The following is a 15320-nucleotide window of genomic DNA, read 5'->3' on the forward strand; positions in this document are numbered from 1 at the left end:
TCCCTCCCCTTTCTTCCCGTTTTCTTTCCTTCCCTTCCTTCTTTTCTCTCTTTCTTTTTTCTTGCAAGCAATATGTTAAAGCAGCAGGCCTCACCTGCTTTTGGACTGCCTACTTCATAATCTAAAACTTAGAGAGACGAAAGGCAGCGGCCGTCTTACAGCTTAGCTTATTTTTTGATAGATGCAGGACTGCTTCCCATACTGGGAGACTTCCTTTAAATCGGTCTTTCAGAAATATTCTTGTCCTTACCTTTGCATTTGCTGTTGGTACACCTAAACATGACTTAAACATGTATTGCGTGTAGCGGATTCACCTTTGTGTGGACAATGTATTCACAAGGGCCTTTTTCTTGACCAAAACTTTACATTGAGCTCCTCTGAGTCCTTCACAAGAATGCGCCTGACCTTGGCTTCCCTCTCTGTCCTTGTAGGATCCAGCGTGAGCAAGAATCCTTCTAAGTCGGTTTAAGAAAAATTCCCCACTGACCCCAGCCTTGGTACAACTCCTCGGTTGTAAATTCCCACCTGGCCTCATTAGCGTCGGAGTTGAGCCCAGTGGATAGAAAAGCATCCTCAGGGTCTTTGGATATCCTTCCACCCTGGCCGGCTGTCAGCAGTGACCCCATCAAGTCCATTTGGCCAGAAATCCCTTCTCCTGGATGCTTCCCGTGGGGACTTTTCTATCCACTGACCCCAACCTTGGTACAGCTCCTCGGTTGTGAATTCCCACCTGGCCTTATTAGCGTCGGAGTCGAGCCCAGTCCCCGCACAGCCCTTGCCACACCCACTCCCCCACGAATGGTCCTCATGTACCATCTTTAACAACTGGCAAGCTTGTTCTCTAATAGTTCCCCCATTTCTTTCAATCCTCAGCTAAACAGTGCCTGTCCTAAATCCATGTTCATTCAGTATTTACTGAATGTCAAGTAGGATAGAGAGTTTATCTCACAGGACCAAGTCTCTGTATTATGTTTTAGACACTACCCTCTCCTTGGGAGTGACAGTGCCTAGGCTTGGTGACATAAGTACTTCTGCAGCTCTGAGCTCGACTGACGCCTGCTGGGGATAACTGTACATGCTGAGGCCTGCTTAGAATACCTGCAGCTCCGGGTCCACTCTAAAGATTTAAAAGACCAACTCTCATGGCATTGGAATGCGTGTCTCCTGATGGCTGCTCTCAGGGATCTATAGCAGATACTGCTCTCTTTCCTTTACTCTTCCAATTTAGGAAGAAGCGCTGCTGGGTGACTAGGACTGTTTCTCAGCGCGGCCCCATGCACTGCACGTGAGATGTCCTGAGAGGAGCCGGTGGCCCTGGAAATAGAGGGGTTGCTTTCTAAGTGAAGTTCCAATGAAGACGCCACTGCTTTCTGGTGCTAAGAGGCTTTAGATCCTGAATTTTGCCCGTGGTGTCAAACTGTGCAAGCCTTGGCGCCTGCAGCAAGCGCCATTCCTGTCATTTCGGTGAGAAACAGCGCTTTGGAGAGAGAAGCAGCATCTCCTTACCTCCTATGAGAAGCGTAATTGCCGGTGATATGTCCCGAGCCGTCGCAGCCAGGCGTGGGGCACCTGCAATACAAAGCGCAAACCGTGTTAACATGGAAAGAAAGAAAATTCCCTGAACAAGTAACTTTTTTTTAATCCCAAAAGCAAACTAACTCTGTTGCTTAACCGCCTACTTGAGAGAGGCAGAGTGGAGCGGGGAGCTCCCTGGTGGAGCTGGAAGTCGCCGTGGCCACACACCCCCTCCAGAGCCCCGGGAGCTTCGCGGCCGCTCAGTGCCCCACAGTCCCCGGAGCAGACCCGTGCTTTGGTCCCTAGGCTGCTCGCTCTAGAATCCGTATTCCCTCCAAACAACCTGCCTTTTCTCCCCTCGTTCTCAGGGCCGGTGACCACAGGGCTTGTGACTACACCAGCCCACACACGAAGCCAGGTTCACACATGAAGAGGCGTACACCAAGGTCTGAGGAATGGTCTTAGTCTGAACTCAGACCCCAGCACTACAAAGGTGCCCCTTGTATGGACTGGCCAGGGCTGTGGCCAGCCTGAGTGGCCCCAGGGAGCAGTGAGGGCAGCAACCTGCGTCTGGGCCATGGGAATTCAGGCCAGCAGTCTCAGATGACCGCTGTGCTCTCAGGTAGGTCTGATATACCTTGAAATAGTTTCTACTCTTGACTGACATGAGTAGAACATAGATCAGTTTAGATCCACCAGGTCAGCCTGTGGAGAGGCCCTGAGCAGCACATGCACTCATCTGCTGAAGCCTGTCTAGGTGACCCCACCCTGTTTCTTATTTAGGTCTTGCCATTTCCCTAATCAGACAATTTTTTATAAAAAGAGCTTTATAATTATATTGCCCTCCATATAACTTCTTAACTAGGCTGCCTCCAGAATAAGACAGCACTGCAAACACATTTTCACTTTGAGCTGTTTCAGGTGCATTTGCACCCACCATGAATGTAAAAATTAAGAAAAAAAATCCTCCTTATTTCTATTACATTTGTATCTCTCCAAAAATGACAAGGATAAAGCAACTTAGTGCACAATATTACCCCTAGTAGGAAGAATCAGCGCACACTCCACGCCACATCTCGCCTCAGCGAGCACCTGAATTCTTGTCCAGATCAAGAATCACAGTTTAAAAACATTTACTGCATGTCTCCTGCTCCTAGATTTCAATTTGCTTTCCACTCAGACAGCCACTGTGGACATTGGGGGCTGAGGCCAGGACAGCAAAGCATTTGCTTACAGGCAGGCTTTCTCGAGATCAGAGGAGAATGTCGGGGATCAGGGTGGAAATACATGAAGCTGGTCTGATTTTAAGTGTATCAATGTCATATTTTGACACTTCAATGTGTAAACGGTTTTCAGTATTCTCCTTTAGTCCTAAGAAAGGGAACAGAACCCTAGATCTCAGGGTATAGAAGTTGATGTTTTCCATATTATATTAGAGGAGAAGTCTAATTTACGACCTGCTCCCAGGGAGAATGAGAAGGTCCCGAGTGAAGAGGATTGGGGAGCTCTTCGGGGTGCGCCTTTCACCGCCCTTTAGCCTAAGGGGAACTGGGGTCTTTAAAAGAGGGATCTGAGGCAGAACAGTGATGAGGGACTTCCAATAGTCTCTGAATATCATGAGCAACAACTCCAAATCCAATTGTTAGACCTGATTTTTGTTAAAGTGACAGCTGTTTACACACATTTAAAGTTTGATCATAAGACTATTCAGTCAGTTGCTAAGTAAATACTGTCCAAAAAAATAAATTAAAGACTGAACCTAACTAGCTGATTTTTCAAATGACACCTTATGTGGGTAAACCCCAAACCCGTACACTCACATATGGAAGCATATTTGAAAGCAGCAAAAATCATTCTATCCAGGAGAAGCTAATCTTGGTGCCAGCATCTGTATTAAAAATGTATCATGAAACACATTTTTCCTACCAGCCACTAATATATACTTAGTATTACTCTTTGATTGAGAAAAAGATTCTTAAACTTTCTAAATCAAGTACATAGTGAACATTTATTTAAAATGTACTCATTTTAATATGGCTAAACATTTTTGAGATGTTCTTTTTTGTTGGGGCAGGAGGAAGTTGATTCTTCCACTCAAATTTAAAGTGAGGTATTATAGCCAAATAACTGAGGGAAAATCATATTGTCACTACCTATACAAGTTTTTGTGCTCATTTTTGCGTGTTTAAATGTCATTTACGAAAGTATAATCCATTGTTTGATAAGAAAATAGGTGTTTTAACCAGTGCCTGTGGTAACTTAATGTCCTGTCAAATACTTTCATGTCTTGGTTTATATGTCCTTCTTGTTATAGAAGAATATGCCTTTTTAAAAAACCTAATTAATAATACTTTCCCAATTTGCATCTTGCAAAGCTGAAGAACACTGGATTAATAATATTTTGGGAGGGTAGGGTAAAATAACTGATGACTCTTGCTGCGTTTCCAGGGTGGGATGGGTGAAGAACCAGAACTACTTTCAAAACATCAGGTTTCAGTAGAAACACAACGCACAGCTGCTAGTTTTGGGGGTGGGGAGACATTGTGTGGGTTTCATTTTGTTTAATTTATTGATTAGTCTTTAAAGAAGGGCCTTTTTTGTTTTGAGATTACTGGACCATCATTAAGTGTGCACTGTGAAGAGATCAATGATACCTATGGAGGGTCCAACGAAAGGTCACTAAATAAATATTACTCAGGTTCAGACTGCAAGCACAAGTGCACCTGTGCCACGAGACTAGCTGTGAATGGCAGGCGTGGTGCTGAAGTCCACACCCACGGAATTAGACGGGTGCTATGCTCTTAATTTTAAAATAAAACTAGTTTCAGTTAAAGAGAAAGTTTCAAAAATGTCCCTTTTCATCATGAAACTAAAACTATATTGATTTAGCTCATTTTTAGAGCTTTCACTCTATTGAAAAAGAAAAAAGAAATCACAGGAAAGAGGCCTTTCTCTCAAAAGGTTTGTTTTCATTTCCAGGGTTTCGTGTTGGGCAGGTGGGGTGCACATCCCAGGGGTGCCACCTGCTGGCCGCGTGAAGGAATGCGGGAACCGTTTGACCGGGCAGCGTTCCCCGTCCTCGGGGCCTGATGCCCTCTCCTCCTGGTGAGACGCCTCTCTGCCCTCCTGCCTGCACAGGCTCCTGTGAACCCAGAGTCCAGGCTGCCCTCAGCCTCCTCAATCCCCATCACCAGCGTCCACAGCAGAGACATGCTAGAAACACTGGCTGTGTCTCCCTGAAAGAACCAGCCCCTGGTTTTCTGGGAAGTAATTCAGCCTTTCCATCTTTAGGTGGTGCTTCTAGACCACACGAGGCAGCCCGAAATGGTTTTTCAACGATTCCTCCTTCTAACTGCTCTTGGTATCCATTGTTATGTTACTGAACACACAGATTTCCTAGCTTTAAGAGATCTCAACATTCAAAACATCAACGTTCTGAAGTGGATGGCTGGGGAAGTGGCTGCTCATCTAACAAGAGTCGGCTCCAGGGTCCTCGACAATGGGAGTGGTGTGAATCCATTTGCAAACATGCCATGCGCATGTGCCCATGCAGGAGCATGCCTTTTCCACGAAGGGAAGTGCGTGTGGGACCAGCAGCATCCCCCTCGGACGGAGTCAGACGCAGCTCGTGCTGCACAGCCTGGGTTTGGAAACGGTAGAAGAGACTGACTGGGTTTCCATGGAAATGGCCTCTCAGCTCCCTTTCAGGGAGGCTCCCGCTCTCAGGCGGCAGAGCTCAGGCTGCTGGGGAGCAGAGTGGGGTCAGAACGAATGCCAGTCACCTAGCGCCCCGCCTGCCTTCCTGACAGTTACCACCAACAATAGCAACACCGCTTTTTTAAGTTCCTGTGGATGGTTAAGGGTGTAAAGTTGCATTAAATAAAATGCTTGGCTATATATATATCCTTTTGTATTCCAAAGATACTATTGGTAAAAACAATTGGAGAAAGAAAATGATGAACAAATAATCTCAAAACCCACACGAGCCATCCCATGGATATTTTCAAGACAAAAATATTCCTGATTTTGCTTCATCTCTGGGTTTGCCTGAGATTAAGAATTTAAGAGAAAAAAGAATTCGAGAGAAAATAACTTTTGGTTGTACATATTACTATCTGGTTGAAAAATGGTGATGGCCACATCATAATAAAATATTTTAAACAGTATTTACCTTAGAGCTGACATGCACAAGTCGGGCAAATTCTAAAAAACAAAACAAAACAAAAACACCCAAGCAACCACAAGAAAACAAAGAGTAAAAGAGACACTCCTAAGCATGTGAAAGTCTGACTTTCGGGCAGGTGCCCTTCTCAGGTAGAAACAGCTGCTCCTGTTGATCTGAGGCATCCAGGGCCTGGACCCGACCCCTGTCCCCTTTGTGTTCCTGGCCTTGTCTTTTCTATTCGCCGCCAGAGAAAGCACCTCCGTGGGCCCATGTAAGAAGCGGCAGTGACCACATGTCCATGGGGTTGTAAGATGTGTCCCCTAGCATAAAAGAAGAGCTCCATAACTAGGCATTAAAATACATCATCATCACAGAACATCATGGCGTTTTCCACTGGTGCACATCACACAGCTGGGATGCCCACCAACTGGCTTTTCAGATGGCCTCTGATGTGTGCTTCCCAGGACATAAACCCATTGCTGTGCTGATTCCTTCCCATTTACAAAGCCACAGCCTGAGGCAGGTGGTGGACATGGAACAGTGAGTCTACCCACCGAAGCTGCATTGTGGCCCAGTTATTCACAGGGATGTCCTGAAAGTGCTCCCTCTAGAGTCTATCATCCCATCCTCTCTCTTTCAAAAGGAAATCGTATGGAAATTACATAAATCTTGCAGTTCTATTCAGTAAGGCATTTAAAGCCGGACGTGCTCTTCAGGATAGGGCTGCGTCTAGTTAAAGGAATGCTCACGGTAAAGCTCATTTTACTGCCTATTGGGGGCTGGCATTGAGGACCTCACTTTACATGAATGTTACTAGAAAACCAGGCAGAGACTCCTGGAGATGGAGGCCAGGACAGAGTCCACACCACAGACACTGATTGTCCACGGCTCAGGACAAGCTGCCACGTGCTTTTGCTGGACATGTGTTGAACGCCCGGAGTCAGGGAGGACAACCTCCTGCCATCGCCTGCAGAGCAAGCACCCTCAGAGGCTGAGAGCCCAGAGCCCTGGGAGGCAGGGCCTGGGAATCCTCCCAGCCCAACTCAGCATCTGACAGGGGCAGGCCTGCAGGGGAGACCCAGCTGGTCCACCACCATCCAACTCCCAAATCAGTCTAAAGCGAGGACTATCCAGAAGAGACACACATCTCTCATCTTGATGGCTAATGACTTACTTTTTTATTTAAAAAAAAAACAAAAAAAAAAACAGTCTTGTAAATGAAGGCTGAAAGGCCTATCAGCACGTTTCAGCTCTGTCTGGATTAATGATCTCTGAGGCTGCCCTCATCTAATTGAGTCAGTCCTCAAAGGCTGCCCTGATTTTGAGCTCAGCAGCTAAAATATACAGAAAAACATTGAACATTTGGGATAATAATGTAAATGTCAGATGAATAGACTTTGAGTTCTTTTCAGAATTTCTCAGAGAGCCCCTTTCACAGCAACTTTTTCATTCCTTTGTTTCATGGGGACTTAATTAGTAAAATACAAAATATGAAAAATAGATTTTTCTTTCTTCATCCCCCTAATTAAAGGAAAATAACAACAGATATAAAATTAGGCCTTACCTATACTAGAAAAACATATTTGTAAACTTGTTTTTTGCCTAAACAGATCTTGTCCTAAAAATATGTATTGATCTGAAGCATCAGAAACATGGTAAAAAAAAATTATATATATCTGACAGAGTCTAACTCTGTTGTGCAGGCTGGAGTGCAGTGGCGTGATCTTGGCTCACTGCAACCTCCTCCTCCCCGGTTCAAGTGATTCTCCTGCCTCAGCCTCCTGAGCAGCTGGGATTACAGGCACGGGCCACCACGCCCAATTAATATTTTCTATTTTTGTAGAGACAGGGGCTTTGCCATATGGGCCAGGCTGGTCTGGAACTCCTGTCCTCAAGTTCTCTGCCGTCTTGGATGCCTAAAGTGCTGGGATTATAGGAGAGAGCCACCATGCCCAGCCTCAATATTTTAATTTTGATTCTTCTTATCATATAAATGGGAAACAATAAACAAATGTAGAGAAAGGCAAAATAAAAATATTTCAAATGGGAAGAAAAGGCTCAATACTTATTCTTAGGCTGCACTGCTGCAACTTCCTTTCCAAACAGAAAGAGACCAGGCTACTTATGGGCAAGCAGTTCGTGATTGATCCTCTGTATCTGACTGCTCCACATCCTCAGATTCAGCCAATGGAAGATCAAAAATATTCAGAGAAAAATGATAAAAACAATAATAAAAATAATACAAATTTTAAAAATACACTATAACAACTCCATAAACAGCATTTACTTTGTATTACAAATTATGTGTAATCCAGAGAAAGTTAAAATACATGAGAGGGTGTATGCAGGCTCTATGTGAATGGTCCTGCTCGTGTCACGGACTGGTGCACACTTGGATTTGGTATCCTCGGTGGGTCCTGGGACCAGTCCCCCGGGGATGCTGGCAAACAACTATCCTATATCACTTCTGGCCAGTTTCTTAAAGAGATTACCTAAAACTCAAGGAAAGGCAAATCCTGTGAACCACTTTTCAATCTGTAAGATGCTCATTTATTGCGCTTTCTCCCACGCTAATCAGCGGTCCAGGGCCTGCATGGGGCTTCTATATTTTCCAAGCCAGCCTCTGGGGTGCAGTCTCTGCTGCCTCCCCCATAGGCACCTCAGCCTCCCTGCTTTGCGCCCTCTCCAAATTCCCTTTCCTTCCTTTCCCAAGGCCTCTCATTAAGGGGTGAGGCAGGCGTGCCTGCTACTTAGAAATACCAGATAACACAAGAGTGCTGTGCACACACCCTGACGCCCTGGGGTAGGCGACGCTGGGTCGCCCGGGAGGCTTTTCCCCTGAGATTCTTAGAGGGTCTCCCGTTCTGCTTGGTTTCCTGAAATTCAGGTGAGGGGTTTTCACAACGTGGTGTCTAGGATATTGCAGGGTTAGGAAAACCTACACATTTCAAAATGTGAAGTAGACTAGTCTATATTAGCGGCATTTAGGTGGAAGGCTTGCTTTCTGATGTATGTCACCTGTAAACACAAAACACCTTTTTTTCTTTTGGTTCCCAGCACTTTTTAAGTCACACTTGAAAATGACAACAACAAATAAATGGAAAAGAATTTTAAAAGCACCCTTACCCTTCTTTAAAAAAAATTTCTTTTTGCTGATTCAGATAAGATTTTGGAACGGGCTAGCCCCAGGTCGCTGCGAACGTGCAAAGATCATCGTGCGAGTGAGACTCAGAAGTTCTGGTTGAGCAGCCTTGTGGCTGAGAGTGCCCAAGAACCATGAGCTCGTGGCAGGCAACATAGCAATTTGGAGGGTGAAGAAGCATTGCTAGTTCCATGTTGCCCAATACCTGTGCTAACCAGAACATACCCCACTCTAGAGTTCATCTGGACGACATGCCGATGGTACCACCCGCTGATCAGCAGGAATATTGGCCAGTGGATTCACACCGTGACTCACGGCTCCAGGCCCTGCATCAGCACTGGGTCAGCCTCTCACCTGTGCCAGTCCCATCCAGCTGCCCGGCCCCCAGCCCTGGTGCCCCGGTGTCCCAGAGGACGCTCGCGTGCCACCCCAGCGTTGGGGACAGTGCACTGGATGAGAGGGGCTGTGGGAAGGCGGACCTGGGCAGCACTGCTGATGGTCTGGTCCTGCTCCTGGCTCCCGGGCTTGTGTTCTGGGGACTCTCTTGCTGCGGTTGGGCTGTTCGGGGAGCACCCAGGGCCACCATGGCAGCTTCACCGCCCATGCTGCATGCACTGTGTGTGTTTCCCGACCATGCAGCCTGGGAACCTCTGCTTGTCCCTTAGTGTCGATCATGCTGCCCCTGTTGCCAACACTGTGAACTGCGGCAAGGCCGCAAGGCGCCCAGGCACGTCCAGCGATCGGCTCCTGTCCAGTACGGCAGAACGTACCTAGCACATCCTGACGTCCCATTCACTTAACGGGGTGTGTCCATGGGAACTGCTGCCAGAGCACATGCACGTCCAGCAGCAGTGGAGCGGCTCAGCAAGAGGCTGGGGCAGCCGGAGCCAGTATTGGGGTTGGACTCGGAGGACCCATGCAAAAAAAAAATACAAAAGGTGACTGGTGCAGCTGACGCAAGGCAACAGAAACACCACCCCAGCCTCTCGCCCTCGCGTGGAAGCGCGAGTTTCATCCAGGGCCTGATGCATTCAACCACACGCTCAGGGTGCAGGCGGGGTCCCCGATTCCACATGCAAAGGGACCTCGCTTAGGGCTGGGGCGCTGGGGCCTGGGGTCGCAAGAGACGTACTCACCTTGAGTTGACTACATTGAGCTCTAAGGCGGCTAATACCATTTATACGTAGTACAAACACGTTTTAAAATACATTTTACGCAGGTTATTGCAGGGAACCCCTTTCTGGTGGTGAGATCTGGGTTGAGACGTGTAAGGCTGAGGATCTCTCCCTTACTCTCAACACAGCCATTATTAGAGGGTCTGGAGATGCTTCACAAATGGTTCTTTGTCCTTCTCATTCTCAGAGGCAAGGACTGTTTGTCCCTTAGGGTAAGAAACCCCATGAGGAATGAAGAGCCACTCATCCTGGAGGGTTAGTGGTTGGGGGCTGGGAGGGGTTCTTTGCAAGGGCTACTGCCTTGATGACACCAACTTTCCAACACCAAGAACCCATTGGATCACCTGTGAGACAGAGACGGATGATCGACCCCCACCACGGCGACCACGCTCATGGCCAACACCACCACGGCTCACCACAGACACACACGCGCACACAGGCTCACTCCGGCCCCAGAGGGCACAGAGGGAAGCGGCAACAGTGGCCAAAAACCCAACACAGCTCAGGCATTGTTTTTCAAATCTGAGGACACTGAGGCCCTGAAGAACTGAGAGACCCATTCTGTGGGGTCAGACACAGACTTGGGTGTGGGCCTGGAGGGTCCTGAGCGCAGCCACTTCTCCACTGCTGGCCCTTGCAGGGGACCGTCATTTCCTACCTCCCTGCGGGAGGGTTTAGGCTCCTTTTCAGTTACAGGAGGAGGTTCAGAGAATTTAAAAGCAGGTCAGTTTCCAGAAGCTGGTAGACTTCAGCTGCCTTAGGAAAGTCAGGTCTTCCAGGACAGAAGACAGGGAAGACTTCTAGAGCCGCCTAGACGGGGTTGGGGGGGAGGTGCACGTGTGTTCCTCTTTAGCTGAAATGTTGACCCTAATCTTTAACATTCCTATTATTTTTGTGCTTTCTATTTTTTCTTGTTTGTCTGGTTGTGGATCTTTCATTTGTGTAGCCCTTGTCTCACAGGGAGAATGGTTTTTATTCTAATCGGGGGTTGGGGGCTGTTCAAGGCTGTGCTGTGCCTGCAGCCCCTGCAATCCTGGAATTCGCTGAGGTTCTTCACACTCGGGGTCATGTGGTATTTTCTCTCTCTTCCTCCCAAATTCTGCCTCATGCCCCATCCTCTTGTTTATAAGTATGATTTTAAAACTGTTTTGAGGTTTCTCTTCTTTCAGCCTCTTATTTTAAAAAAAAGAACATATTCTTCCTTTCTACCATGGAATCTGCCTTTACCCTCATTTCAAACCTTGTTTTATTTGTCAAATTTACAATTTATTTCACAGATTTAATTTTTCGAGAGGTTTTAAAAAATAGATAATCAAATAAATCTTCTTCTTCTTTTTTTTTTTTTTTAAAGATGGGATTTCACCATGATGGCCAGGCTGGTCTTGAACACTTGACCTCAGGTGATCCACCCACCTCGGCCTCCCAAAGTGCTAGGATTACAGGTGTGAGCCACAGTGCCTGGCCCAAAAAAATCTTTAATTTGCAGACAAGGAAAGAGATCTAAAGAGTTAAGTACCTTTAAGGTCAACAAGGAGCAACACAGCTGAGATGACAGGAAATGTCTCTTACCTTCTGGTGGGTTTTACTGGACTAAACTCTCTTACATGAACCCTCATTATCAGTAATGCCCCCCCCCCCGCCAATCTAGAATCTGTGGTGTGATCTATGGGGTGGGTTCATTTGTTTTAAAGCTCAAAGGCTCATTCCTCTCTTTGTGCTTTTTATTGAGCAGGTCTCATGGACTTTCCAGGTGGTACAAAATTGAGAAGATTGAAGAAGAATCAAGAAAAGAAAATAAAACATATCTAGACTTCTATGTCAGGAAGTAGCCATCCACACGCAGTTGCTAAAAATGCCACTGTCCTCTGGTTCTCGTGTCTTCCCTCTGGTTACGAACAGAGCCAAGGAGGGCAGAGAGAAAGGTTGGTGCACCTGCAGCCAGCGTGGCAGGGATGTGGCCGGCCCATGTTCCGGCTCTGGAATCAGGGAGGTGTGTTCCCCAGGGGAAAGATGAGAATCGGCCGAATGGACGGGGAGGGGAATCAAGAAGGAGAGAGATGAGAGGGGAAGACCTGAGGAGAAGGAGGGAGGAGGAGGAGAGGAGAAGCTGCTGCAGGTGCCTTACGATACACCTCAGACCCTGGAGACTGTCCAACAGGATGCTCACAGCAGTGGGGTGACCCAGGAGGCCAGGGACGGCGGGCAGGCCCAGAGAGACATGGGGTCTGCTCTAGGAATGGTAATGTGTCCAGATGTGAGATGCTGGGCGCCCCATGGAGACGGCGATAGCTTTGGGGCTCAATCCCTGCTCTGCCTCTTGGAGAGAAAAGCAAGGCCTGCTTCCTTGAGACTCTGGACTCTAACTTAGGACAGCCGAGTGTGAGTGTGCCGTTTTCACGGATCCCGTGGCCTTTGGGACTATGAGGGAGGGTGTCACCGGCAAGCCCAGCCCACGCCGGCCACCTGCGGGAGTGGCACAGGTTCGCTGCCGGCTGGAACATGTTTCAACAGCAAGTCAGGGGAGATCGGCTGGATGAAAGCAGCAAAGATGTGCCCACAGAACAAAACAGCGAGACAAGGCGGTGCGCCCAAGGGTGAGAAGACTGAGCTCAGATGTGTGTGGGGTTCCCACCTCCGTCCCTGCAGACTTCCTTTTCACGCGGTGCGGTTGCCATGCGAGAGTCGCTAGCCCAGGACTGCCCGCTCCGGCCAGCAGACTCCCGGAAGGATGGAGACGGCGTGAGCCGACTGTGTTCCCACAGAGGCAGCCACGGCGGAAGGACTTGAACCAAGTCACTTGAGAGACAAAAACAAAAAGTGGGGGGCATTTGGGGATATTTGGAGGGATGCTTAGCTCAGAGAAGAAGACTCAAGGGAAGCAAAAAGTGAGCTGGTCGGTCAAACGCTCTGAGGCAGGAGATCGTGTTCTGAAATTCATGAACGTCTGGGGACTCCCTTTCCAGAAGAGGCTGTGACCTTCCGGCCACTCTGGGACAGCTGAGACGTGTGGGGGCGTCACACGGCGGCCGGATGGGCACCTGCCACTGGACTTCAGAGCCCCAGGGCTGCAGCTGCAGGTTTTCTCCACAGCCTAACATGGCCTGGGGGGATGGCGGGGGGACGGCGAGGGGCTGGGGGCCAGGCCTTCCCTCTGGGAAATAAAGATGACTTTTCAGGACTCCCAGGAGGCTTCCTGGCCAGGGGCGCGTCCACGCTGCAGCAGGCCCTCCACAGTCTTCCTGCCCCTCCCTGCCAGCTCCGGCCTTCCCAGCTTCAGCCCCGGCCCCGTCTGCCCCATGGCCTCCTATTCACCGCTGGGCCCGAATAAGGTTTCCCGGCCCCTCCCCTGGGGAGACCTGGCCCTGTCCTCCTCCAGTCACTGTCCCCAGGCTGCGCTCCTGCTTTGCCCCTGCACAGAGCTGTCTCTGTGTTCAGGCGTCTCCTTTACTCAGGGTCTGGGAGGGCAGGGCTGAGCCCTGATGGGTGGCACACCTGAAGCTGGCCCTCAGTGTCTCCCAGGGAGGCATGGGAGGTCCGTGTCTCCTGCTTGAAGCCCCCATGGCAGCCACGTCGGGGCAGCCTTCGTGCTCTGCAGGTTGTGAGGAGCCAGCCACACTCCAGGCGGGCAGGGCTGGGGAAGGACGGTGCCTGCAGCAGGAGGGGCTGGCCTGCTCCGAGGGTCTTTCCTGTCTCTCAGCTGCAAGCTGGGGCTCAGCCGGGCTTAGCCGTGCCCCACTGCTGAGCTTCCACTCTGTCTACACTACTGCTGCTCCTGTCAACAGGCTTCTGCCAGCGGCTGCTGCTCCACTAGCCCCAGGGTGCTGTCCCCACCAGGGGCTCTTGTGGGAGGCAGCAGGGAAGGGCGCCTGCCTGTCTGCGTGCTAACCCGCCAGGCTACTGCAAATGCCCTGGGCTATGGGCTCCCTGGGTGTCTGTGTGGGGACCTGGGCTGGGGGCTGGAGGACCCAGTGCCTGCTTGGAGGAAGGTGCAGGCAAAGGTGGGACCTGCCCTGGAGGTGAGAGGGGGCTGGCGGGGCTGAGGAAAGCCCTTCCCACCCAGCTGCATGCACACCCGGCCAGCAGCCCAGCTCCTGCCGCCCTGCAGGGTTCCTGTGTGCTTTGAGGCTGGGGCACTCAGGTGTGTGGCCAAAGAGCTCCGGATCAGCAGTCCCTGAGCCAGACAGGGTTTGCCCCGAGGGTCTGCCATTCCCTCGCAAGGCAGCTGCCTTCAGAACAAGCCCCTGAACCTTTCGGAACCTCAGTTTTTGCATCTGTAAATAGGAAACACCATGCCACCTGCATGGCTAGCATCCTTGTCAGGACTAAAGACCTAAATACGGCACAGAGGATTTTAGCTCCCCCTCCTGTTTAATAAGCAGCCAGGCCAGGTTACAGAGGTCCCAGGTCCCCTGGAGGCTGGCGGCCTTCTCCTGCATGGTGGCCCAGGTGACCACGTGGGGACGGGCGGACTTTCACAGGGCTAGGGAGACCACTGAGCGCTGCAGCGGTGGGTAAGGAGAGCCAGCACGTGGAAGCTGCTCAGTACACAGGCGCGTGGTAGGCTCCACGACCCACGGGAAGAGCCAGGACAGCTGTGTGCGTACCAGCGGCTTCCCGCACCCTGCACGCCCACTCGCTCTTCCCATCAGTCCCCTGAGCAAGAGGTGACAGCTGCCATCCCTGTTGCAGATGAAATAGACCCGGGCCTTTGGAAGTTTACCCACGGCGAGGAGTAGGCTTTGAACCCAAGCTGTCCCACCTCCGAGGCACTGGGTTCAGCCTCGGAGCTCCAGTGTCTAAGGGCCGCCTGCCAGAACGAGAACTCGGCAGCAGGTGCGGACCGAAAGGTGTGAAGGCAGCTGCCTGCGATGGAGCAGCTCGGAGTACGTGTCCCTATCCAGAGACGCCCAGAGGTGCCTTTCGGGGAGAAGGATGGCCCAGGTGGAAGCAGGCCAGTCAAGCCGAGGTGGGGACCACCGCCAAAGGGATCTTTTTTATAAATAAGGAAGATCACTTACAACAGAGGTGAGAGCTAGGGAGAGTCAAGACAATGGCTGTTGTGAGTGGACAAAGGATGACCGCTCCGCAGACACCTCCAGCCCCGGCACCTGCGGCCCCCAGCTTCCACAGGTGCAGATGATGATGGCCTCACAAAGCAAGAGACAGAGGCAGACGGAGACAGAGAGAAAGAGAGGCAGCAGGGGGTGGGGGGAGAAGAGAGAAGGAGGTGGCAGAGGCAGAGAGAGAGAGGGTAGAGAGAGAGAGAGGCAGACAGAGGGAAGGGGGAGAGAGGGAGGGAGAGAGAGAAAGGGAGGGCAGGGGG

General features: G+C 50.1%; 1 protein-coding gene across 11 annotated transcripts in view; it reads right to left on the reverse strand.

Annotated features, from left to right (window-relative positions):
* Nucleotides 1-15320, reverse strand: part of MYT1L (myelin transcription factor 1 like) — a 251956-nt gene that overhangs the window by 56618 nt on the left and 180018 nt on the right. For all 11 annotated transcript variants that reach the window (XM_037733293.1, XM_017514051.1, XM_037733292.1 and 8 more), the window contains one exon: nt 1507-1569. In XM_037733293.1, coding sequence (XP_037589221.1) covers nt 1507-1569 — 63 coding nt within the window. The remainder of the gene's footprint in view (nt 1-1506; nt 1570-15320) is intronic.

Source organism: Cebus imitator, unplaced genomic scaffold (assembly GCF_001604975.1).
Source record: "Cebus imitator isolate Cc_AM_T3 unplaced genomic scaffold, Cebus_imitator-1.0 Scaffold512, whole genome shotgun sequence".
NCBI classification, from domain to species: Eukaryota; Metazoa; Chordata; class Mammalia; order Primates; family Cebidae; genus Cebus; species Cebus imitator.